Raw genomic sequence first — 27,952 nt, forward strand, 5'->3', positions numbered from 1 at the left:
ATGTAATAAAGACAGAGAATCAGGAAGACAGCCAGGCAATGTGCATTGGATAAAAATAAATAAACATGGCAGCCTTTATATTCTTCTCACTCGAGGTGATCTTTGATTTCTAAAAATTAAAAAGTTAGATACCTCGGTAGAGCCTTCCCCCTTCTCCATCCACCTCGTTGACCCAGCACTGTCTCCTACTGATGCTAGTAGCACTGCACCTTTGCAGTAGCATGAATCCGCCGGGGCTTTGGCGTAAATAGCAGTGCCCAGTCGGGTTGGTGCTACTGCACATGCACATACGGCTCAAGCATGTACAGTACCACAGAAACGATGTTATGCCGAGGCTCAAGCTGCTCCATACTACTGCGCATGCGCAAGTCTTTGACAAGCCTTTGTAGATGGTTTGGTGGTGGCGGGGATAGTGCTGGAGCCTGGAACAGCCCGCCAGAGGAGGACGGGGGGAGCCTCTATATACCAGGGATGTCAAACTGGTCCTTGGAGGGCCGAGGTCCTCACACATTTTTGACACAGCTGAAATGAATTGATGTCCAACCTACATTTCCGATCTTACTCAGAGGTACACACCTAGCCGCTCCTCCAATGAACTTCGCCTAACCGCCCCCCGCATCACCCAGTCCCATGCACGCCTCCAGGACTTCTCAAGAGCTGCTCCAACACTATGGAACTCCCTACCTCCACCCATTAGGGCAGCCCCCTCCTTCAACATCTTCAAGAAAGCCCCCAAAACTCACCTTTTCACTCTGGCCTACTACCCCTCACAAGTGCTCTAAACCCACAGCTGAACTCTGGTCCCCTACCTCTCGTGTCCTTATCTCTCCCTCTAGATTGCAAGCCTTTGGGCAGGGTCCTCCCTTTGTGTCCTACCTGATCATGCACCTCCATTACTGTGAACCCATGCTATGCATCTGAGTGGACCTAACTTGCCTAATCTCCATGCTCCATCCAGTGCCTGACTAAGCATTACCTTGTACTCATACTATGGTGTGTGATCTGGTCTTTCTTGTATTCCTGTATTGTCATATTGCTGTATGTCACCCCTAAATATTGTCTGTAACCTAAACTAATGCCCAGCACTGCGTAATATGTTGGCGCGTTATAAATACAATAAATAAATAAATAAATAAATGGATCTGAATTAGGAAAGGTGCGGTCCATCAGGTAGGAGACATTTCTCTCTTTTTCAGTCCATCCTAAACACTGACATGGATCTGGCCCTCCAGGCCTGGAGTTCCACACCTGTACTCTATAGGATCCAGAGGCTTCCATCTTCCAAGTTGAGTACCTATTTGTGGCATTTTTTTCCTCAAAGATTTCCTTTAAGTCTAAGATTTGATTCGTCCATTCTCCTATGCCCGCCCCCTCCAGAGAAGAGAGAACAGAGCACATTGCACTGCCAACAGCAGGTCTTAAATGTGCTTGTTCCAAAGCTGCTACCCTAGGTTATATATTTTTTTTTCTTTCACTTATGTTTTAAATAATAAGAGCACATAGAATTCCATATTATACACAGTACTTATAATACAATATAGAGAAGTGCTTATTTAGTTTAAAATGGTGGTATGTTGAACTCTGTACACTTAAAAATGCCTTTCTGTATTGAAAAGTACCACTTAATAAAATGTTTTGAAAACACTAAAGAGCATATCAGGTGACAAAGATTGAAAACATGTAGGTAGGTTAAAACCACTGCTTTTATACTCCAAATAACAGCTGTGCTTGAAAAGTATTTTTTTTCCTTTTCTTGCATGGTGACAGGATTTAAAGAGATAAAATTGGAGGTTCACTTATCCATTAACCACTTTCTTCTCCTGGACGTAGCTCTGGCCATGTGCGCTCCCGCGTCCGATTGCACGTGTGCTCCCGGCCACGATCATTAGCCCAGGAATCAATGAATCGGGCCATGGTGCCCGATCACTGATTCCTCTCCCCCGCAGAAAAAGTGTCAGCTTCTCTCGGAAGCCTTGCTTTTTCTGCCTCCTACGCCCCCCTACCTCCCTCTAAGTGTACATGTTACGCTTAGAGTGACGTCATGTAAACAAAAAAAAAGTAAAACTGCATCTACGTAAAAAAAAAATAAAAAAAAATAAACATATATTTACATAAAAAAAATACTATTTACATCCCACCCTCCCAAAAATACCCCCAATAAAATGTTTAATAATAATAATAATAATAATAATTTAAAAAAAAACACATTAAAAAAAAAAAAAACACAAATATTTACTTAAGGGTCTAAACTTTTTAAATATCTATGTAAAGATGAAATATTTCTATTTTTTTTTTTATTATAAGCTTGTAAATAGTGATGGATGCAAAACGGAAAAAATGCACTTTTATTTCCAAATAAAATATTGTCGCCATACATTGTGATAGGGACATAATTTAAACGGTGTAGTAACCGGGACAAATGGGCAAATACAATACGTGGGTTTTAATTATGGAGGCATGTATTATTTTAAAACTATAATGGCCGAAAACTGAGAAATATTGAATTCAGTTTTTTTTCTTATTCTTACTGTTAAAATGCATTTGCAGTAAGGTAGCTCTTAGCAAAATGTACCATCCAAAGAAAGCCTAATTGGTGGCGGAAAAAACAAGATGTAGATCAGTTCATTGTGATAAGTAGTGATAAAGTTATAGGCTAATGAATGGGAAGTGAACATTGCTCGGATGCATAAAGTGAAAACGACCGAGGGCTGAAGTGGTTAAACTGAGTCAGGAGCAAGTATCAATCAAAAACAAACAGATACAGTGGGATGCGAAAGTTTGGGCAACCTTGTTAATTGTCATGATTTTCCTGTATAAATCGTTGGTTGTTATGATAAAAAATTTCACTTAAGTATATCATATAGGAGACAACCACAGTGATATTTGAGAAGTGAAATGAAGTTTATTGGATTTACCGAAAGTGTGCAATAATGGTTTAAACAAAATTAGGTAGGTGCATAAATTTGGGCAACACACAAAAAAGAAATGAAATCAATATTTAGTAGATCCTCCTTTTGCAGAAATTGCATCCTTTAAACACTTCCTGTAGGGTTTAATGAGAGTCTGGATTCTGGTTGAAGGTATTTTGGATCATTCCTCTTTACAAAACATATCTAGTTCATTCAGGTTTGATGGCTTTTGAGCATGGACAGCTCTCTTTAACTCACACCACAGATTTTCAATTATATTCAGGTCTGGGGACTGAGATGGCCATTCCAGGACATTGTACTTGTTCCTCTGCATGAATACCTTAGATCCAGGCCCGGTGCAGCTTAAGCTTTGTCACTGATTCCTGGACATTGGTCTCCAGAATCTGCTGATACTGAGTGGAATCCATGTGTCCCTCAACTTTGACAAGATCCCTAGTCCCTTCACTGGCCACACAGCCCCACAGCATGGTGGAACCACCACCATATTTTACTGTAGGTAGCAGGTGCTTTTCTTGGAATGCTGTGTTCTTTTTCCTCCATGCATAACACCCTTGGTTATGCCCAAATAACTCACTTTTAGTTTCATCAGTCCAAAGCACCTTATTCCAAAATGAAGCTGGCTTGTACAAATGTGCTTTAGCATACCTCAAGCGGCTCTGTTTGTGCTGTGGGTGGAGAAAAGACTTCCTCTGCATCACTATCGCATACAGCATCTCCTTGTTTAAAATGTGCTGTATGGTTAAACGATGCACGGTGACTCCATCTGCAGCAAGATGATGTTGTTGGTCTTTGGTGCTGGTCTGTGGGTTGACTCTGACTGTTCTCACCATTTGTCACTTCTGTCTATCCAAGATTTTTCTTTGTCTGCCACTTCGAGCCTTAACTTGAACTGAGCCTGTGGTCTTCCATTTCCTCAATATGTTCCTAACTGTGGAAATAGATAGCTGAAATCTCTGAGACAGCTTTCTGTATCCTTCCCCTAACCTAAACCATGATGGTGAACAATCTGTCTTCAGGTCATTTGAGAATTGTTTTGAGACCCTCATGTTGCTACTCTTCAGAGAAAATTAAAAGAGAATAGAAACTTACAATTGACCCCCTTAAATACTCTTTCTCATAATTTGATTCACCTGTGTATGTAGGTCAGGGGTCACTGAGCTTACCCAGCCAATTTGAGTTCCAATAATTAGTTCTAAAGGTTTTGGAATTAATACAATGACAGCAGTGCCCTAATGTATGCACCTGCCTAATTTTATTTAAACAATTATTGCGCACTTTCTGTAAATCCAATGAACTTCATTTCACTTCTCAAACATCACTGTGTGTGTCTCCTATGTTATATGTTTAACTGACATTTTTTAACCAAAAATTTATACAGGAAAATAATGATGATTAACAAAGTTGCCCAAACTTTTGCATCCCACTTTCTCCTACGGTTCCAGCGCTGGATTCTCAGTTAGCAGTCTCCGATGCAATCTCGCGCAGCACGGAGCGGCTATCTTCGAGAGCACTCGGGCTCCTGAAAATTGTTGAAGCCTCCCACTGCGGCGGAAGTGATAGGATATAGCAGTCTCCGACTGCTTCGGTCAGAGACTACTAACAGGGCATCCAGCACTGGAACGCAGGGACTGTAGGAGGAACGTAAAGTCTCTTTAGGACCCATAGGGCCTGATTCACAAAGCGGTGCAAACTTTTTCGCTGACTTTTGCGCGCGCAGTGCCGCGATTCATGCGATCGTGGACTTTTGCGCGCGCAATTTGCGGCAAATTGCGCGCGCAAAAGTCTGCGATCGCGCGAATCGCGGCACTTTGCGCGCGCAAAAGTCCGCGAAAAAGTTTGCACCGCTTTGTGAATCAGGCCCATAGTCTTCCCTCTCCTTAGGTGAATATCTGTTTTTTTTTTTTTTATACTCGCTTCAGACTCCCTTCAATAATGGATGTCTGGACTTTTCTTAAAATAAAGCAAATATAAAAAACTTTGGTTAAACCCCATTCACAGCACAGTGATGTTTACCTGCAAGTCGGAGAAGGTGTAGGACACAAGTCGGGTGATCTGGTTTCCTGCCAAGTACAGGACTCTCAGGTGCTCCAGACCTTTGAAGATGCTGCTGTTGATGAGGTGGATCCGGTTCCCGTTGAGCGCCAGTTCCACCAGGTGCTGCTGGGACTTGAAGGCTCCGGGCTCCAGGCCAGAGATGCTGTTGTTTTGGATATAGAGGTACTGAAGGCCGAGGAGAGGAGACAAGTCCTGTTGCTGGATCTGGGATATGGCATTATCCTGCAGGAAAACAGTCTGTGGAAAGGAAGGGCACAGATGTCACTTTTACTATTATTTGCTCCCCCTTTTTGTAACATACATGTAGCCAGGGTAGTTTCTGAACATCTTGGTGCCCCAGGCAAGGCACAGTTTCTCTCCCTACTCCAATCTCATGAACAGGAAGATCATAACCTCACCTCAGGCCCGGATTCACCTTGCAGGAGCCTATAGGCACAGATGTCCTGGAACCTTAGACTTAGGGTTGCCAGGTGTCCGGTTTTACACCGGACAGTCCGGTTTTTGTGCGCTGTGTCCGGTGCAAAAAGGCATGCTAAACCGGACAATTAAGTTGTCCGGTTTAGAGCCCCCCCCCCCCTCGCAGCGCAGGAGGAGAACAGCGCAGCAGAGAGAGAGCTGGGAGCAGCGGTGGAGAAGGGGGGCAATCTCCCCCCCCCCTTCCCTCACCTTAGGGTGCTCTCTCTCCCCCGCTGTCTCCTCCAATATGATGTGCAGGCTGGCGAGTGGCTGCAGGCGGAACTTACCTCTGTGTCGCTCCAGCGCCGGAAGTTCGGGTCCCGCAGCCGCTGAGATTCGACTCAAAAAAGATCCGGATCAAAGATCCGAATCATTCATGAGCCGGACAACACTAATCAGTCTGAATAGTGTTGTCCGGCTCATGAATGATTCGAATCTTTGATCCGGATCTTTTTTGAGTCGAATCTCAGCGGCTGCGGGACCCGAACTTCCGGCGCCTGCGACACAGAGGTAAGTTCCGCCCGCAGCCACCCGCCAGCCTGCACATCATATTGGAGGAGACAGCGGGGGAGAGAGAGCACCCTAAGGTGAGGGAAGGGGGGGAGATTGCCCCCCTTCTCCACCGCTGCTCCCAGCTCTCTCTCTGCTGCACTGTTCTCCTCCTGCGGGGGGGGGTGGGGGGGGGGGTGCGGGGGGCACCTGGCTACCTATTCTGGGCACATATAGCCCCTGGCTACCTATTCCGGGCACATATACCCCCTGGCTACCTATTCTGGGCACATATAGCCCCTGGCTACCTATTCTGGGCACATATACCCCCTGGCTACCTTTTATCCGGGCACATATAGCCCCTGGCTACCTATTCCGGGCACATATAGCCCCTGGCTACCTATTCTGGGCACATATAGCCCCTGGCTACCTATTCTGGGCACATATAGCCCCTGGCTACCTATTCTGGGCACATATAGCCCCTGGCTACCTATTCTGGGCACATATAGCTCCTGGCTACCTATTCTGGCCACATATACCCCCTGGCTACCTATTCTGGGCACATATACCCCCTGGCTACATATACTGGGACATATATACCCCTGCCTACGTATACTGGGACATTTACACCCCTGCCTACATATACTGGGACATATATACCCCCTGGCTACATATACTGGGCACATATATCCCTGGCTACATATACTGGGAACACTGGCTGTTTGTCATTATGTGCATTTAGTGGTGAAAAGCTGTCTCTTTTGTGCATTTACTGGTGAAAAGCTGTCTCTTATTATGTGCATTTACTGGTGAAAAGCTGTGTCTTATTATGTGCATTTACTGGTGAAAAGCTGTCTCTTGTGCATTTACTGGGGAAAAGCTGTCTCTTATTATGTGCATTTACTGGCGAAAAGGTGTCTCTTATAATGTGCATTTACTGGTGAAAAGCTGTCTCTTATGTGCAGTTACTGGTGAAAAACTGTCTTTTTTCTGTGCACTGGACCAGTACTACTGGTGAGGACAGTTAGTGACATGGCTATGTACTCTGTAATGTGCTGCAGAAGATGTCAGTGCGATATAAATACTATAAATTTTTTTTTAAAAAAGCCCATTGCTTAGCCCCACTCTACATAAAAGTGTGCTTCTGACTCCGCCCCTAACTCCACCCCTAACTCCACCCCCTGTCCGGTTTTCTCCATCAGCCGACCTGGCAACCCTACTTAGACTTCACCCTCCATGAACCTACATACCCCGCCGAACTGCACTGCAAGTGTGTTGGCTGTCCCAGCTGTCACTTCTCCCTTACTTCCTTTCCCATCATAGGTAGCTACAGGTGCCCCATAATATTAGTTAGCCAGAAGTACCCTCAATATTAAGTAGCTAGAGGTCCCCCCAAAGTATTAGATATCTAGAAGAACCTCAGTATTAAGTAACTAGATGTGCCCCTGATTGAATGGAGATCTGGTCAGTGGAATGCCGAGAGCAGGGCGAGTAACTTCCATCATCAGGCGCCAGTATGCATGTACCTACAGTGCCTTATGGTAAATTCAGCCCTGCATAACCTATATCAATGAGTTTTTGGGCACCAATTAGAAATTGATAGTTTATATAGAAAAACTGTTTTTTTCTCAAAATATATTTGTAAAGGACACAAAAATTATTACCAGTCCATCAACATCTCACTGGCCGAAACTTCCTGGACCCATGTAGGCATCATGCAACTTAGTGATGCTCCAAACATGGAAGGATATTTGGTGCTTGGCTAAAGACTATAGCTGATATATGGTGCTTGGTTAATACTATGTAGCTGATATATGGTACATGGTTAACACCTATGTAGCTGATATATGGCACTTGGTTAATACTGTGTAGCTGATATATGGCACTTGGTTAATACTATGTAGCTGATACTGTGTATGGTACGTGGTTAATACTATGTAGCTGATATATGGTACTTGGTTAATACTATGTAGCTGATACTGTGTATGGTACGTGGTTAATACTATGTAGCTGATATATGGTACTTGGTTAACACTATGTAGCTGATATATGGTACTTGGTTAATACTGTGTAGCTGATATACGGTACTTGGTTGCAATGTAGCGGATATATGGTACTCGGCTATACAAAAAACCACCACATTTGTATAGCGCTTCTCTCCTGTTGGACTCAAAGCCGTTGAGAGCTGTAGCCACTGAGGGGGCGCTCAGAAGGCAGTAGCAGTGTTAGAAAGTCTTGCCCAAGGTCTCCTTACTCCCTAACCAGCTCCTGTCATCTCCAACTCAAAATCATATCTTGCATCCAACCTTTTCTCACTCAGGACAATACTAAAATGTTAATACATGCTCTTATAATATCTTGTTTAGACTATTGTTATATATTGCTTTGTGAACTACCAACTAACTGGCTGGCACCGCTCCAATCTGTACTGAACTCAGCTGCTCGTCTCATTCATCTCTCTTCCCGCTCTTCATCTGTTGCTTCTCTCTGTAAAGGTGGCCACACACCATACAATTTTTTAAATATCTGTTCAATTCAAGAGTTGAAATCAATTTTTCTGACTGGTTGTAACATTTCAAACATCTGACCAATGTACCACACACGTGTTAACATTTTCCTCAATTATAATAAAAATGATTGGAAACTGAGAAAATTGGTTGGAGGTATGTATTAATAAATTGACAATCACACTGGAAATCCGATCTTTTTTATCGAATTGCCATAAAATTGGATCATTTTATTGTATCGTGCATGGTCATTTTAAACTCTTAACCCTAACTACAAAGCTCTCCACAATCTCACTCCCCTGTACATCTCCTCACTAGTTTCCAGATACCAACCCAACCGCAATCTCAGATCTGCACATGACCTGTGTTTGTTCTCCTTTAGAATCACCTCCTTGCATTCACATATATAAGACTTCTCATGTGTCTCACCCCTCCTCTTTACTGAAAATATGCATTGCCATTGGCTCTATGGTGACTCCTAACTGAAGACTTGAGGATGGAAGTCATGCTATGATATAGACATCAGGGGTGAGGTGGGAAACCCTTGGGAGCTCACCACCATCCAGAGCAGCTCATCTTCAGCACATTATTAATGCATGATGTTTACCCTTCAAGCTTCCATTATTAATGTATAGTGTTCATCACTACAGTAATCCTCAATCTCATCTACATGTGCGCTATAAGTTATACATGCAGAGAGCCAACACACAGCTAGTGTCACCTCCATCATGGAGTCATTGCTGCTGTGTGAAGGTCAGTGACACCAGCGTATGAAAGAGAAGACAGAAGCAGCTACTGTCACCTCCATCATGGAGTCACTGCTGCTGTTTGAAGGTCAGTGACACCAGCGCATGAAAGAGAAGACAGAAGATCCAACCTTAATTAGTCTTGTTTATGCAAAGATCAAAGCGCAAACCAAACATCACCTTTCCTGCTTGTTGTTTCTGATGTAGTTGTGCTGGAATTAAAGTTTACTTCATTAAACTCCAAATGATCTATCTAAATTGCATTCGTTATAGCAGTTTTAATAAACACTTTTGGGGTAAATATATATATATATATATATATATATATACATACAGTGGGTTGCAAGAGTATTCGGCCCCCTTGAATTTTTCCACGTTTTGTCATATTACTGCCACAAACATGAATCAATTTTATTGGAATTCCACATGAAAGACCAACACAAAGTGGTGTACAAGTGAGAAGTGGAACGAAAATCATACATGATTCCAAACATTATTTTACAAATAAATAACTGCAAAGTGGTGTGCGCATAATTATTCGGCCCCCTTTGATCTGAGTGCAGTCAGTTGTTTTATAGACATTGCCTGATGAGTGCTAATGACTAAATAGAGTGCACCTGTGTGTAATCTAATGTCAGTACAAATACAGCTGCTCTGTGAGGGCCTCAGAGGTTGTCTAAGAGAATATTGGGAGCAACAACACCGTGAAGTCCAAAGAACACAGAACACAGATCAGGGATCAAGTTATTGAGAAATGTAAAGCAGGCTTAGGCTACAAAAAGATTTCCAAAGCCTTGAACATCCCACAAAGCACTGTTCAAGTGATCATTCAGAAATGGAAGGAGTATGGCACAACTGTAAACCTACCAAGACAAGGCCATCCACCTAAACTTACAGGCTGAACAAGGTGACTCTGGACGAGCTGCAGAGATCTACAGCTCAGGTGGGAGACTCTGTCTATAGGACAACTATTAGTCATGCACTGTACAAAGTTGGCCTTTATGGAAGAGTGGCAAGAAAAAAGGCATTGTTAACAGAAAGCATAAGAAGTCCCGTTTGCAGTTTGCCACAAGCCATGTGGGGGACACAGCAACCATGTGGAAGAAGGTGCTCTGGTCAGATGAGACCAAAATGGAACTTTTTGGCCAAAATGCAAAACGCTATGTGTGGCAGAAAACTAACACTGCACATCACTCTGAACACACCATGCCCACTGTCAAAATATGGTGGTGGCAGCATCATGTTCGGGGGTTGCATCTCTTCAGCAGGGACAGGGAAGCTGGTCAGAGTTGATGGGAAGATGGATGGAGCCAAATACAGGGCAAACTTGGAAGAAAACCTCTTGGAGACTGCAAAAGACTTGAGAATGGGGCGGAGGATCACCTTCCAGCAGGACAAAGACCCTAAACATAAAGCCAGGGCAACAATGGAATGGTTTAAAACAAAACATATCTATGTGTTAGAATGGCCCAGTCAAAGTCCAGATCTAAATCCAATCGAGAATCTGTGGCAAGATCTGAAAACTGCTGTTCACAAACGCTGTCCATCTAATCTGACTGAGCTGGAGCTGTTTTGCAAAGATGAATGGGCAAGGATTTCAGTCTCTAGATGTGCAAAGCTGGTAGAGACATACCTTAAAAGACTGGCAGCTGTAATTGCAGCAAAAGGTGGTTCTACAAAGTATTGACTCAGGGGGCCGAATAATTACGCACACCCCACTTTGCAGTTATTTATTTGTAAAAAATTTTGGAATGATGTATGATTTTCGTTCCACTTCTCACCTGTACACCACTTTGTATTGGTCTTTCACGTGGAATTCCAATAAAATTGATGCATGTTTGTGGCAGTAATGTGACAAAATGTGGTAAACTTCAAGGGGGCCGAATACTTTTGCAACCCACTGTGTGTGTGTGTGTGTATATATATATATATATATATATATATATATATATATATATATATATATATATATATATATATACACACACACCGGTATATACTGTATATACACTGTATATACTGAGTGGCTAAAAAAATCCTGGTTTCTCAAACCAATTTGAGACCGATCAAGCACAGTGGCAAGTGCCCACAACGTCTTTTCCTATTTTTCTGTTATAGCGAAGGCACTCTTGATGGTCTCCTGCTGCTAAAGCGCATCTTTTGCAAAGGCCGTCGTGTTGTATGTTGCGACTTTGTGATGCACCTGCATTGATTTCAGCTGTAATTTGTCATGTTGTTGCCCTTCTGTTGCTGCGGACTATACGTGCTACTCACCTTTTTTTTTTTTATACTAGACTAGTCCTCATGGCTTGAAGTTTTTTTCTCAACTGCCACTCTCTAAACACCTGAGATATTGTTGGGCAAGAAAACTAAAAGAGTCATCGTTCCGGAGATGCTAGCCCCAGCTCTTCTTGCACCGACAATCATCCCTCGTTCAAAGTCACTTAAATCTTTTGTCTTACCCATTTTGACATTAAAGGGGCACTATGGCGAAAAATTGTAAGATTTAGTTCTATTAAGATCGCCAGGGCGGCTGCGGGAGGGTTTTTTTTTTTATAAAAAAAAAACTATTACATGCAGCTATCTGAAAGTTGGCTGCATGAAAGCCCACTAGAGGGCGCTCCCGATGCGTACGTCTGGTCGCCTCCGGTGATCAGAAGTAACAAGGAAGGCCGCAATGAGCGGCCTTCCTTGTTTCGCTTTCCTTGTCGCCATGGCGACGAGCGGAGTGACGTCATGGACGTCAGCCGACGTCCTGACGTCAGCCGCCTCCGATCCAGCCCTTAGCGCTGGCCGAAACTGTTTGTTCCGGCTGCGCTGGGCCCTGGCGGCTGGGGGGACCCTTTTTCGCCGCTGCACGCGGCGGATCGGCGATCAGGTAGCACACGCGGCTGGCAAAGTGCCGGCTGCGTGTGCGCCTTTTTATTTGAGCAAAATCGGCCCAGCAGGGCCTGAGCGGCACCCTCCGGCGGTAATGGACGAGCTGAGCTCGTCCATATCGCTAAGGAGGTTAAAATATGTGCAAACATAGAGAAATAAGAAGTACGTTTTTGTTCCAGAGTAAAATGAGCCATAAATTACTTTTCTCCTATGTTGCTGCCACGTACAGTAGGAAGTAGAAATCTGACAGAAAATAAAAATAAGCATTTTTTTCATGAAGTTATTTTCAGAAAAGTTCCACTTTAAGTGTGTGAGTAATTTCCCATTTTTTCAAAACCATATTTGAGATAAAAAAAAAAAATCTAAATCAGGCTTTCTCAACCAGGGTTCCTTGAGTGCTCTGCAGGCGTTTCCTGGCATTTCCCCCCATCGCGGGGAAAGTATAATAGAGCATCCTTATAATAAGGGGTACTGTAAAGTAAAGATGCACTAAACTGGGGTCAGAATAATAATGAGCACATTAATAAAGAGCACTAGGATAAGGAGACAGTATAATGAGCGGTAGTGTAATAGAGGGTAGTGAAATAAACAGCCTCACCTACTTTTAAAGACCATGCCTGCGGAAAAATAAATGCAGGGGTTCCTCGAGATTAAAAAATTGTTTGCAGGGTTCCTTGAGATACAAAAGTTACCGTATTTGCAGGGTTCCTCTAGGGTGGAAAGGGTTGAGAAAGGCTGATCTAAATGCATTCTGTTTTCTCTTGCTCACAATAAGTATTTATGAGTGCAACTTTGAAATCTCATCATCCTCATGTAATTACAAAGCTCAGTTCTTTACAAAGCTCTGAGATTATTGTTCTGGGGATTTATCAGACACAGGTGACGAATAAAAGAACATGTACTCATAAGAGATATTTTCCAACTTGCAGACAAATTTAATGTAAATTGTATGCAGCGTGAAAATGGACCAGGTAAATGCACTTCCTGATATTTTACATGTTACACTATTTCAACAAGTCATACACCTTGTATGCAAATCAGAAAAAAAAAATAAGAAAAAAAGATCAGGCCACCTTTTTATGAAGTTAACATTATAGAATGATTAAATAATAACTGATGACTATCAGATGTTAAAGTGATACTAAAAGTATACCTGGCATGGTTAATAGTGGTGTATTTATACTTAGCTGGGGCATCCTCCAGCCCCATGTGGTCTGTGGCCTCCCTTGCTCTCCTCTCTGGCTGCTCTGTTCTCTCATTATCACCGCTGGCATGCGTGGCCCCTGCATTCATGCGCCCAGTAGCGGCTCCTGGCTGCGGAAACGCAATGGGAGCATGCTCGTGGCCGAGCAACGCATGCGCAGAAGAGCATGACCAGACAGATTATGATGATAAGAGAATGGAGCGGCCCAGGAGGATGGCGAGGGAGCCCACGGCCCACAGGGGGCTGGAGGAAGCCCCAGGTAAGTATAAATACACCACTATTAACCATCTCAGGCAGGCTCTGATTTACACCACAGGAGCCTATAGGCACAGATGTCCTGGCAGCCTAGACTTCACCCTCCATGAACCTACTAACACCTGCCAAACTGCACCGCAAGTGTACTGGCTGTCCCAGCTGTCACTTCTGCCTTAGTTTCCTTGCTACAGATGTCTAGTAGCATTAGTTAGCCAGAGGTAGGTCTTGTCAGTGGATTGCTGAGAGCTGGGTGAGTGACCTCTCATTTACGCTCTGCTCGGGTCTCTGCATAGGGAAGGAAAGAGGGAGGCTCTAGGGGAAGGGAGGGAGCTGCCTTTCCATCATCGGGCGTCTGTAGGCACGTGCCTACAGTGCCTTATGGGAAATCTGCCCTGATCTCAGGTTTTCTTTAAGCTAAGAAAAAAAAAGTTTGATACTCACCTATGGACAGTGAAGACTCTGGATCCTACAGAGCCTTCCTGATCCTCGCTTGGTCCACTCATTCCAGTGTTGTCACCCCGTTACAGGTTTTTAACCAACTGGTGGAATACGCCTTTAAGGATCCTCGGAAGGCATCGGAAGCACAAAGTACTGAACAGCGAGCCGCCTGTCTTCAGAAGCACATGGGAACATGAGTACTTCTGAGGGCTCCCGGGGGCAGCAGATTTGAACCGGGGACATCGCTTCGCTGGAATGAGAACACAGAGAGGGGACAGGGGAGGCTCTATGCAGGCCCGGATTTACCTCACAGGAGCCTATCGGCACAGATGTCCTGGCACCTTAGACTTCGCCCCCCATGAACCTACAAACCCCCGCCGAACCGCATCGCAAGTGTGCTGGCTGGTCCAGCTGTGATTTCTCCCTTACTTCCTTTGCCCTTAATAGGCAGTTACAGGTGTCCCTTAGTATTTAGTAGGCAGAGTTACGTCAGTATTAAGCGGTAGCTACTAGTGCCTCAGGCTGAAGGGGGATCTCGTCAGTGGAATGCCGAGAGCTGGGCGCCTAACCTCTCATTTACGCTCTGCTCGGGACTTTGCATAGGGAAAGAGGGAAGGAGGCACTCAAGGAGAGGACTGAGCTGTCTTTCCATGATCAGGGGCCTGTAGGCTCGTGCCTACAGTGCCTTATGGTAAATCCGACCCTGGATCTACGAGATCCAGAGCCTTCCATCTTCATAGGTGAGTATCTAACTTCTTTAAAAAAAAATCACTGCACATTTGCTGCAAATAGTGGAGGGTTTTCAGATCTCCACAGTCTATAAATAGAACTCTAAGTAAATAGCACTGCGTGTTGATTTTGTATTTTTGTCATCATCACGGAATACGTTGACTGTTTGGCATGTCTGGCATAATCATCCAATGTTCGATGTACATTTCTTGTAGATCCCCAGTTCTCAGCTTACTTGAAACACCAGGGAATACTCCTGAGAGGGGACGTTGGCCTATTAAAGAAAATGCATCGCAACACTATCAAGCTTCAGAAGCAAGATAATCATTTAAGGAACGGACCCAAACAAGAACTGCGATTACAGATAATCCGGCTTATAGCTGCAAGCTAGATCTTCAATAGTAAGTGGCTTTTTGCTTCTGGCTGTCACAAGAGCTTGTCTTTTCCCATATTATCAATAGGGGCCAAGGAGGTGCCATACAATACATGTATTACATATATCTGCACCAGAAACCTCTGTTTTTGGGACAAGCCCTACCTCAAACTGCATTAGCAGGAAGGGCTTGTCCCAAAACAGCGGTCTGTCCTGCTGCCATTCTTTACTTTTGAATAAAAAGCTTTAAATACATTTGAGCGGTGCAGACCCCATTCGTTTTCTGGTGCTTGCGCTCCCCAGGAGGTACTGGGGTTGAGGCCTGGGCACGATCCTGCTGGTGGCTTTCCGGTGCAGCCCTCCATCTGTATTTACACATATCTGCACTCAGGATTCAACACAAGATCTGTTCCAGACTGTTGTTTCATCTCTGACTGCAGGCGATAGAAGGCCAGTTTATAGCAGAGAGCTCCTGTGCGCAAGGTAAGCACTGAACTGGACATTACATCATTATGCAAGGTGGCTGCTTCCAGTCTCTAGGGTTGCTCTTACCATTCGTAGCTATTCATAATCAAAATTTAAATTAGCCAGCGCTGCCCGTGGGAGAGAGGGGGGGATAACTTACCCATGCCACCACTGTTAGACGATGCGCTACATTCCCGTCCCACGTCGTGTTCTACGTCACTCCCATGCTTCCTCCTTCCAGGCTGAATGCGGGATGCGAATGGAGCGCATCGACTAACAGAAGAAGCATGGGTAAGGTAACCCCCCTCTCCCGCTGGCAGTGCTGACTAATTTAAACTTTAATTCTGAGTAGCTACTCAGTAAGAGCAACCCAACCAGTCACTAACACAGATAACATTACTTTGGATCTAATGCTGGGATTACACGGTTCGTTTCTGCTGCTTGATTCTGCGCACAATCATTTTTGCCGCTCGATTCTGCAGTCGATTCTCTTATCTTCCGCTCGTTTTTCTTATCTTTTTCTATTCACTTCTTTGAGAAATCGAGCGGCAAAACGATCGTGCGGGAGATCGGACATGTCAGAAATGATCATCTATCTGCCTCAGAAACGGACCGTGTATTCCAAGCATTAGACAAGCAGATTATATAGCAAAAGAAGAGTTGGAAGACAAAAAATGGGCCATGGCCATTTGGAAATTCATGCACCGCCAATAGACCACAATGTTATTGGGGCTATATCGACACCCAGTGGACAATTTGACAGACAGAGACAACAGGATAGCCGAAGTGCTGGAAATAACAGCGGAGGGACAGATAGTGGCATAAAAGGAGGAAATTAGCAGTGGAAGGACAAATAGCAGTGGGGTAAGTTATCGGGGCATCCTACATTGTTACTTAAGTATTAACCATAGGTTGAAGCGGGAGAGGGGGCAGATGGGATAGTGTTAGGCGTAAATAGGGGTAGGTTAGTGTTAGGAGTAACTAAAGGGGAGGTTTAGTGTGAGAGGAAGGCTAGGTAGAGCAATAGCAGAGTATCCGTAAAATGACCAATATTCTACTATCGGTATTAGCCAGTGCCCAATAGTAGAATATCAGTAATTTTACAAAATTCTACAAGCAGTTTCTCCTGGCATTCCACTTTCCCCTGGCGCTCTTGTTGCATGTGTGTGTTTTGACAGCATGTCCTCCCAGACTGTAGCTCTGCTTTAAAGGACAACTGAAACAAGAGGCATATGGAGGCTGCCATATTGATTTCCTTTTAAGTAATTCCGGTTGCCTGGCAGCAGGCATGGTCGGAAGAGCCCATTTCCGATTCCGCGGTAATTCCGCATACCGTCATAGCGAAATTCCGCTACCGCTGCATTCCGGCGTAATTCCGCTACATTCCGGCGGAATTCCGTGTAATTCCGCCGGGTACATTTTTCGTAATTTTTAAATAGATTTCCGTAAATTTCGGAGGAATTACTCAGTCGCTCATTTCAAACATCGTTTTTGTATCTGAAATTTAAGATGATCATCAATACTGTTGATAATAGTCTATTGTTAATAAAGTTGATTTGTACTTTTTAAATTTGGCTAAAAAAAGTACTTTCGTTTTTTGCGGAAATCCGTTTCTTTTGTAGTGCGGAGTAATTGGGTGGCGCCCAGGCGGAAGTTCGCAGATGTCACTTCCAGCCAGGAGTCCCTGAGTGCATGTGGACGGCGATAGTGAAGAGAGTTACCAGGACAGGAGAAGTGACGTCAGCATCAGCAAGAATTTGCAAGTGATTTCACCAGCTGATCATGATTGGTCAACTAATTCCGCATCTCCTGATTGGTCAAAAAATTCTGATTCCGAATTCACGGTATTTCGCATATTCCGACAACAGATTTGTAATTTCTGCATTCCGCGGTACAATGAGGAACACCCAATCCCGGCGGAATTTCGGAAAATTAGCTTCCGCGGAACTCGTAAGCTCATGCCTGCCTGGCAGTCCTGCTGATCTGACCCTGAACAAGCATATGCAGATCAGGGGCTTCTGATAATATTGTCTGGGACCTGGTACACTAGCCCATCACATATTTGTCAATATTGCAAAGCGTGAGAAACTTTGGCCGCTTGTGGATCTGTCATCCAGGCAGGGTTGATTGAGTTGAATGGAATTTATACTGTATAAGGTTTCTGTAGACGTTTAATACTACAGTATAGTGGCAGGGTTAAAGCGCTATATAGTATTGGAGGATCAGAAAATTGCAACACAGCATTCTCAATGAGAAGTAGAACTGCGGAAAGTGTTAGTAAGAAGAACTATGATCAAAAGGCTGTGAAGGTATAATAAAAGTATCATTTAGTTGTATTTTCTGTAAGGTAACGTTATTATAAGTGTGTTATCTCCGGTTTACAGCTGTGTCTTTCTCCTTTCTTTCTGCTGTTTTATCTCACTGTATTCAGTAGTACGCGGTATCCCGCCTGCCTGTGATTGCTGCATCATTATTGCATAACTGTACACTGACAATGTACTCTCTCCTTCGACACACTGCTACAATAAACATTCTTTTGTGGATTGAAAAAGAGTGATTTATTTAACTCCAACCTCTTCAAGATGCTTCACTACAGACACAAATTCTTCAATAAAGCGCTTGCAAGGACGTCAGAAAATATTGAAGCTTGAACGGGAGATTTAGAACCCCAGTTTAGCCTCAATGTTTAAAGGAGAACTGAAATAAAGTAAAAAAAATAACAGTTTCTCTTACCTGGGGCTTCTGCCAGCCCCCCTGCAGCCAACCTGTGCCCACGCCGTCCTGGACCGATCCTCCGTTCCACCGTGGCGGCTAATTTTCTTCATGCAGTGGAAGCAGACTTCTAAGTCGATCTCCACTGCGCCCTGGCCACATGTATCCTCGCATGCATTCCCGTAGCCAAGAGCGTCCTGCACAGGCACAGTACAAGAAAATATCTATTGTGTTCCTAGCTATAGGAGCGCAAACGAGGACGCACGCAGCCAGGGACGTGCAGGCGTAGTGCACTGAAGCTGCCCAAAGTGAAAGTGGGACCCCGGAGCATCGGTGAGTGGCTGAGCGGGCACAGGTCGCCTGCAGGGGGCAGGCAGAAGCCCCCCCACAGCAGCTCCCAGGTTGCTCCCACCTCCCCTGTGATGAAAGTTGGGGTCCCCAGTGATGGAGGTTGGGGGGAAGGGCAACAAACATCTGTGGGGGCTCTGGCCCAACGTAGTTATGTCCCTGTATTTAACCCCTACCAACACCCTCCCCAGTGTGTTTTTTAAAATCCGTGTGCACCTCTCACCACCCTGCCCTCGCCTGCAATAACAAGCCATTTCTCACTGCTCCATTACTTAGCTGCTTTTTTGCACAGTGAGCAGGAACAAGGAAAACAACTTTGCTAGGCTGCAGTGCTGACCCAAAAGTATTAAACTCAGACGCAGGAGGAGGAGGGAGGGCATCACATGATCGGTCCACAGAAGGAGACTGGTTGCGGCCTATTTCCACCTCCTCCCTAATTAACACTATCTCATGTGGTTGAGGATGGGATGTGGGAGGAGTTTTAACAGCTGTCTAGCCAATAAAATGAAACGTGAATTCACTAAGGCTGTTACCGCAAGGAAAACTAAACTTTTATCTCCAGCCTGGAGCTGTCAGTAACCAGCAAACAGCAATTAAAGAAGGGAGAAGACAGGGTAGAGAAAAGGTGAACATGAATTAAACAGAGCAGAGCAAAGGCAAAAACAAATTAAACAGAGCAGAGAAAAGGTGAAAATGAATGAAACTATGTATTTAGGAAAATAAGAAAGTTAATAAGAAAAACATATTCCCTAATTTCCAAATATTATTATGTAGTGATTAAAAAGGGTTAATAAGATCCTAATGGATTTCAGCTGATACAAATGTTATGTTAATTTATGCACCTTGGATTTGCACTTTACTTTTCAGTATTAAAACCAAATGCCATCTCTATCACATCTTACATCCATTTTCCCTGCACTGCAATTATCCATCAAATACCAAAAGAAATACTTAAAATACGGATTGAAACAAGGCATGAAATCTTTGTGATTTGTCCTGTAATTTTTCAGTAAATTACTGAACTATTATCACATGTGTGCAAATTACTCCTCTCCTCATTTTTTTTAAACCTCATGAAATGGTTACTGAACAGGTCTTAGTGGATTGAAGCCAAGATACAGACAGGCACTGCACAGAACTTCGCGTATTGCTTCTTGATGCAAATTTAGTATCCTACATTTAACCTCCTTGGCAGTTAAAACGAGTCAGGCTCGGGATAGAAAAAACAAGGCAGGAGTGATAACCCCGAGCCTGATATGTGGTATCGTGGAGCATAGCGCGTAGCGGGCTTTTTAACTCACCTCCTGTGGGATCCAGACTCCAGCAGCCATTCTCCTTCCTGTCCTCGAGTCTCTGCATCCCTCAGGTGAGATCACCATTTGTTGTCCTGATGACAGACAGCGATCTCACTAAAAGGTTACAGCACCGCCCGGAGGACAGAGGGAGAACTGCAGCGCTGGACCTCAGGGAGGTGAGTCTGTGCTGGGGCTGCTTCAGATCACTCTGCTGTGTGGTTTTAGGGTCTAAAAGCCTGTAAAAAAATTGCGCCGCTTTTATATCCTAAAATCCGTAAATAATCATATTACCAAGGGGATAAAAAAATAAATAAATGGGAAGCTGAATGAGGGCTTTAAAACTCAGTTCCTACATTTAGGGGCAAAAGCAGATTTTTTTTTTAGGGGATGTCTAAATAATAAACGGAGCCAGTTGTTGTACTTTTTCTACTGGGCAACATCAATAACTGCTGAAATGGTAATTAGTAGTTGAGTGTTTTCAGTACCCACAAACAAGGTGGTATTTATAGTTTTTGTGCCCCTAGGCTAAGTATGTTTTGGCTCCCCTTTCATGTGCCTCTCCCATTCCATGGGCAGCCCCGTCATCAATGTACTATAGCCCCTCTCCTTCACGAACAGCTCCCTTGGGCATCAGTTTCCCCTTTCCATGTGTTGCTCCCAATTTTCTTTCATTTGTAGCAACACCTCTCCTGTTCAGGAGCTCCCCCTGAGCTACTGCCGCCCAAGGCCCGGGCTTTTGTGACCTTTCCAAAAATGTGGGTGCATGACACAACTGTAATCATAAAAACACTTGTTTTTTGATTGGTTGCTGTGTGTTACAACTGCATGACTCTTTGCACATGGCATACATAGGTACTGTATATAAATGGACAGAGAGTAGGAAAGGCATACCTGAGTGGAGGGGTGGATATTGGATGGAATGGTCTTCAGTCCTTTGGATCCACATTCCACAGTCATGCTGTAACAGCGGCACTCTGAGGGGCAGGGCTGAGCGCGGAGGGCCAGGAATGTCGGGAGGAAGAAGGCGATGATGATGATGAACGAGTGATCGGATGAGGCCATTTTACTGTGGCTGCAGGAAGAGAAGAAACACTACGTTAGAGTAACCCGCCAGTCACGTGACCTTATTCAACATGGCAGCACGAAATGTAGCAGATATTACTTAGCCTGGACTTCACCTTTTGGGTATCTCATAAGATATGGCAGACGTATACAAGTCCACTGCACACTCTAAAACACCTTCTTTACAACCTATGAGAAAAACACCTCTTCATAGTGTAAAACTGTATGGCTTCATACAACACACTTCACCATTCAGTGGAAGTGCCAATACGCGCTTTCAAACTTGATCCCACCACCCCAAAAACGGAGGCTCACCAGATATAAACCATCTCCTGGTCAGGTGGGACTCTCGCTTAAATGTATGTTTCATCAGGAATCATCAGTGAGCTTGGAGAGCGCGACGCCGCTCGGGTATCCAAATAGCAGCCATCCAGGCCCGAGAGACACCGCTATGATATGCTATTCCCTCTGGGATTTTGAATAAAAATATTTCTTATAGAGAAGTGAGTATGGATCACTGATGATTCCTGGTGAAGTCCTTCCGAAGTTGCTCCCGAAAAAAACACCTGAAGTTCCCACGGCGGGGGAGTCAAACGGAGGAGCTCCCGGGAGAGGAGAGGGAAGGCTTTATAGGACCCAGAGATCTATAGGACCAGAACCTTCCCTTTCCTTAGGCTAGTATCTGGCTTTTTTCTTTTAGAATACAGTTCCCATTGACTTAAAAGCCTACGAAAAAATTGCACCACTTTTAGAACCTAAAATACGAGAAATAATCATCCCGCCAGGGAGGTTAATATACTGTATATCAAAATAATTATGTAAGCTGTCCTATGTGCTATACTAGTTTTAGATACTTAATATTCTGTACATTTTCACCTCTCTGGCTATTTCTGAACTGGTGAGATTCTTCCCGGACATCTCCTATCTGAATTCTGCAGGCATCTGAGGTGACTCATGTGTGTGACCTCCTGACACACTGTCCCAAATCACCGTGGAGACCGCCAATCAAAGACTGAAGCAACACATTCATTAAGAACCAGCCAAGTCGTGTGGAAAAACAGCAAATTATTATTATTATCTGAGCACAGGATGCAAGAGGACAGAGGTCCTGTATCCAATATCATAAAATCATATGAAAGAGTTTTTACAAAAAATATATTATTTTTTTCAGACTATTACATTTAAAAAATAACCAAAAACATTAAAACTAAAGAGGCTCTAAACTAAACTACCAAAACATAGTAGTAGTGTCTATAGCCAGATTTAGTAGGCCAAGGCCCACTGTCTCCAGCCCCACCTCCCCCAAACCTCCCCGTCCAGTGTGCCACCCTTCCTGTGTCCTCTCTCTGTCCCGTTTGTTCCCCTGGTTCTGTGCTCTCGTCTTGTGCTTCCATCATCCTGTGTATTTCCCTGGTCCTGTACACTGCCCCCCCTATTCTGTGCTGTGCTTGGGCGGAGCACAGAATGGGGGGAACAGGACCAGTGCTCCACTGCTCGCCCCTATGGAAGCAGGGCAGCCGCGGACTGTGTTTGTAACTGCTACGTTTTACATGTTTGGCAGTTTAATTACTTTAGTGTGCCCGCCCGCTGCCTGCCTCTTGCTTCCTGGTGCTCTAGGCCATGGCCTTTGTAGCCTTGTCTCAAATCCGGTCATGGCAGCGTGCGTCACTGCTCGTGCACTGGTGCAAAATGGAGACAGGGATTTCAGGAAAGGGTGGCTAGTACAGTAGGCCCCATAAGCTATTTATGTGAGTGAAGAGCAGTGCAGCATTTTGGATTTTGGATATTAAAACTGCTGTTGTTCAAAAAAAGCAACCAAACAAAAAAAAAATAACTGCATTAACTTTTGATGTGACTCTGATATTACTTGGCTGGCTTCTGCTCAGAAATTGCTTCGAGTTAATGGCAGCGGAAAAACATTTAAGCTAAAAGGGTTATTTCCCTGTCAGGTGCAGCGCTGTAGGGTTTTGAAATTTCAAGATATTTAAAGGCTTGTTTATCTGTCACGCAAAGAATTAAGTTGACAAGGACGTAATAAAACCTACTGCCTAAAAACTAGCAGACCATGAGAAGACTGTGAGTTGCTTCATATCTGAACTCCACTAACAAGGAAAACACAAAACTAAGATACGAGTTTAAAGGGCGGTAGACATAGACACATAGACATTTACATTCAGTTGCATGTCAGTTCAGTTTCAATCATTAGCAGGTCATCTGCAGTTGCTAGTGTACATGGACCCTTGTCAATTAACCGCCTAATGCCAATTGGCAGCAGCAAGGTGGCTCCCCCAGGACCGCCTAATGGTGGCCATACATGGTACAATTTTTTCATCCAATCTTACCATTTCTATGTAATATAAGGGAACTGCCTAAATTATCCTTTCAGTATATTCACTAAATTTACCCTTATACTACATAGAAATGGTAAGATTGGAATGAAAAAATTGTACCATGTATGGCCACCATAACACCGATTGGCGTCAAGTCCTGGGGGAGGTGATTGCAGAGGATCACGCTTGGATGTACTCGCATTCCCACTTGAGTGATGGAGCGGAGCTCTGTCCACAGTCTGCCAGCAGTGATTGCTAGCAGACTGAAACGACTGGGGACAGCACTGTCACTCAGCTACCCCCTGGAGTCGCCCATTGGCTGTTACCTATGAGAGACGATCGCTGGGATTGGCTGTTGGGGGAGGAAGAAGTTTTAAAAGAAATACATTTTTTTTAATAAGAAATAAATAACAATTAAATTAATAAACAAAAAAAAAAAGCAATGGCAGCAGTGATCAGAGCCCACCAACAGAAAGCTCTGTTGGTGGGCAGAAAAGGGGGGGTCCATTTGTGTACTAAGTTATAGGGCTCTGCAGCGAGCTGTTAAAGAGAATCTGTACTGTCCGATTTGTACAATAAAAAACACCAATCGAGTCACTGTGATCTCCTGTCCTGAATCCCTCTTTGCCGTTTCCGCTGTGATCCTGGCTTTTAATCGCCAGTTCTAGGCAGTTTTTACAAACAACAAACAAGGCTGCTAACCAGAAAGTGATGTATATATGTATATTTATATATATTTATATATATATACAGAGGGGCTGCAGCACACAACAGGAAAACAGTGACAGGGGCTCTTGGTTACGCTTTAACGCGTTTAAGATCACCAACTGCGCCAAAGTGTCCCCGATCTGGTGAGTCCTACTCTAACCAGGCAAAAATGCCAGTTTTTATCAGCGTTCTAGTGGGAACCATGCCAAAAGCCCAAGGGTCAACTAAATAAGGCCCGGTTCACACTTGCGGTTGTTTGCCAAACGGACCGGATGACCTGACCGGATCCGGATCGGAACCGTACGGTTCTGATCCGGATCCGATCCGGATCCGGTCAGGTTGCATCAGGTGTCCATCAGGATGCGATCCGGATCCGTTTGGCAAAAAAACGTTAAAAACAAAAAAAAAGTTGGGGGTCTGGGAGGTCAGCAGAAGGGGGACCTGTGGAATCAGGCCCTCTGCTGTTTAGCACTCACCTCCACCTGCGACATGCTGCCAACATCTCCGGATCCGGATCCAGCTGTGCTGCTCCACTCGAAAATGCTTGCCCATGTGTCCCCATCCAATATCGCGGCAACAATCCCCATAGGAAGTGGGGTAGAACATCCGGATTTCTCAGCCTGTGTGTTGTGCGCTCTCCGGTTCCCATTGGTTTGTATTGGCCGGATGGTGCAGTCCGGCTCCGCTCCGGATACGGCTGCCGGAGGAGCCGGATGAAAAAATAGCGCATGTTGGAACGGAGGCCGGAGTCCGGATCCGGCCCGGATCCGGTCCGGCTCCGGTTCGGCAGAACGGACGCATGTGAACGGACGCATAGGCTTTCATTGCTATGCCGTGCGTCCGTTCCGTCCGTTCTGCAAGCGGTGCGGCTCCGGCACGGCGATTCCGGAGGGCCACCGCAAGTGTGAACCGGGCCTTAGAGAAATGAAATTAAAAACACCTCACCTTCTACTAGCTACTAACTGAACTATGAGCTCACTAGAACGCTGATAAAAAACTAGCATTTTTGCCTGGTTAGAGTAGGACTCACCAGATTGGGGACACTTTGGCACAGTTGGTGAGCTTAAACGCGTTAAAGCATAACCAAGAGCCCCTGTCACTGTTTTCCTGTTGTGTGCTGCAGCCCCTCTGTATTTATATATTTCTTATGGAGATTGGGATTCTCCAGTGCTGCGTGCATGCTTTACATAGTATTGCATAAAATTTGGTTTATGCTGCTCATCCCCTGAAAAAAAAAAAAAAAAAAAAAAAAAAAATTATATATATATATATATATATATATATATATATATATATATATATATATATATATATATATATATATATATATGTTACAGTATACTACAAGTTTGTATTACATAGTGAATTTTCTGCACTACAGTCAGGGATTCTCACAGTTTCTCAGCATGGGCAGCTCCCTCCCCCCTCAGTCAAGCTGAAATTGAGAGCAGAGACCTGTCTGTGAGGGATAAACAAAGCACACACAGAACCTGCAGGAGGCGTGGAGGGGGCGTGCATAACTTCTCCCTATCACAGCTGAGGCAGTGCATTCCTCTCTGAGTCGACAAAGCTTGACTGGGGGAACCAGTGATGGATCAGGGTTGCAAAGGAGGACCAAGCAGCACAACACTAACTAAATGAAACTGAACGCATTTTAAACTCATAGAATCTCATTTACAAATTCAACCCTGCATTTACTTGCATTTGTGTGCCCACCAAGTCCTTTAAGATTTACCCTAACGACAAACCGTGGTTCTCAAACAAGCTGCGTCAACTGCGGAAGCGCAAGGAAGCCGCTCATAAGTCTGGCTCCTTGGAGGACTTCAGGTCGGCAAGGAACTCCCTCAACAGGGAACTGCGCGCTGCAAAACGGTCATACGCTGAAAAGATTCAAAGCAATATCCGCTCAAAGGACCCTCGGGCTGTCTGGAAGGGCCTGAAGGCTGCCACTAGCTATAAGCCCACACCCCAACAGGCTACTCCCTGCTCCGAGCGAGCCGAGGAACTCAGCAACTTTTATTGCAGGTTTGAGGTCCTGGCGACCTCTGGGGGGCAGTCAACTCCTTCCACCCTCCCCCCTGAACCTAGCTTGAGCATATGCCCTCCCCCGACAGTATCCGAGACTGACGTTCTTCGCCTCCTGTCTTCCTTGAATGCCAGGAAAGCATCTGGTCCTGATGGCGTGTCACCTGGATGTCTTAAGACCTGTTCACGGCAGCTGGCCCCTGTCCTCACCTCTATCTATGCCAGGTCCCTTTGCATAGGGATGGTGCCTACATGCTTCAAGGAATCCATCATCATTCCCGTCCCAAAAAAGCAAGGGGTTTCAGACCTAAACAACTTCAGGCCTGTGGCCCTAACATCAGTTGTCATGAAGACCTTTGAAAACTGGTCCTGTCTCTGCTCAAGAACATTACTCTAGACCGACTGGACCCTCTCCAGTTCGCATACAGAGCAAACAGGTCCACGGACGATGCTATCAACATCTGCCTGGAGTTTATCACTGACCACCTAGACAGGCCGAACTCATACGCTAGAATCCTTCTCCTGGACTTCAGCTCGGCCTTTAACACTATCTGCCCCCGTATCCTGCAGGATAATCTCACGGAGCTGGAAGTCCATCCAATTCTTCGTCTCTGGATCACAGACTTTCTCTCGAACAGGTCCCAGGTTGTGAAGCTGGGCGACATATCCTCCAGACCCAGAGTGACCAACACTGGAGCCCCTCAGGGCTGCGTCTTGTCACCATTCCTGTTCTCTCTATACACGAATAACTGCACATCCACTGCGGACTCTGTCAAAATCATCAAATTTGCGGACGATACCACAATTGTTGGCCTTATTAGTGAGAATGACGAGCAGGCCTACCGCCAGGAGGTTGACAGAGTCTGCAATTGGTGTAGAGAGAATAGGCTGGTTTTCAACACAGCCAAAACCGTGGAGATGGTCATTGATTTCAGGAAGTATGCCAGTAATCCCCCCCTATGTACATCGAGGGCACCGAAGTCGCTAGGGTTCCCAGCGTCCGCCTTCTGGGTACAACCATCTCTCACGATCTGACCTGGAGGGCAAATACCACCGCAACTCAGAAGAAGGCTCAGCAAAGACTCTTCTTCCTTCGCCAACTAAAGAAGTTTGGTATGGCCCAAGAACTTCTGAGGTCCTTCTACTCTGCGACGATCGAGTCAGTCCTCTGCTCATCCATCCTGGTCTGGTTCGCTGGCTGCACCACCAGTGACAGATACAAACTTCAGAGGGTCATCAGCTCAGCGGAGAGGATCATTGGGAAACCTCTTCCCCCTCTTGATCACATCTACAACACCAAACTGCGTAACAGAGCAATGAAAATTGTGGGTGACCACTCGCACCCTGGTCACGTTTTTTTCAGGCGACTCAAACTAGGTCGGAGGTTCCGGTCCATCCCTGCAAAAACCACTAGGCGTATGAACACTTTTTTCCCCACTGCCATCAGACTCTTGAACTCTGCCCATTCTACTGACCCCCCCTGTAGCCGTCTCCAGTCTAACATCTGACCTTGACTGCGGCTGCGTTATCTGCCTTGCTTAGGTCATGCTAGAGTCATCTGCTGCCACACACCGCTGTCCCTGCTAGACCCGAAATGCCCTACGTCAAATGATAATGTGTATAAAACGACAATGTGTATTCTCATGTCCTGTTGTATTACTCTTGCTCTGTGTACTACTCTTTTCTGTTGTATAACTCTTTCTGTGCCTATCAATGAGCCAAATCCAATTCCGGGCACGGCCCAACCGTGCTTGGCGAAATAAACGAATTCTGATTCTGATTCTGATTTGGAGTTCTCTAGAAACACAGCCTAAATGCACAGTCTGTGTACACAAGTCCTCAGGGTGGAGTTGGCCTCTGCATACATCTTCAGCCTGTCCGCCTCTCACCTGGGAAGCATTGTTGGCTACAGTACTTGGAGGAACGAGGGAACATGTGAGGTTTT

The 27,952-nt window shown here is 44.9% G+C and overlaps 1 protein-coding gene across 6 annotated transcripts in view; it reads right to left on the reverse strand.

Moving 5' to 3' along the window:
* Positions 1–27,952, reverse strand: part of LRRC24 (leucine rich repeat containing 24) — a 432,693-nt gene that overhangs the window by 22,544 nt on the left and 382,197 nt on the right. For 3 of the 6 annotated variants that reach the window (XM_068237890.1, XM_068237889.1, XM_068237891.1), the window contains 2 exons: positions 20,774–20,954; positions 4,944–5,222 (listed from right to left, as the gene is read on the reverse strand). In XM_068237890.1, the coding sequence (XP_068093991.1) occupies positions 4,944–5,222; positions 20,774–20,944 (450 nt within the window). In that variant the 5' untranslated portion in view covers positions 20,945–20,954. Of the gene's footprint in view, positions 1–4,943; positions 5,223–20,773; positions 20,955–21,812; positions 21,905–22,252; positions 22,392–27,952 lie in introns of those variants that run through there. The other 3 variants (XM_068237887.1, XM_068237892.1, XM_068237888.1) reach the window with 3 other exon arrangements.

Source organism: Hyperolius riggenbachi, chromosome 5 (genome assembly GCF_040937935.1).
Source record: "Hyperolius riggenbachi isolate aHypRig1 chromosome 5, aHypRig1.pri, whole genome shotgun sequence".
Lineage (NCBI taxonomy): Eukaryota > Metazoa > Chordata > Amphibia > Anura > Hyperoliidae > Hyperolius > Hyperolius riggenbachi.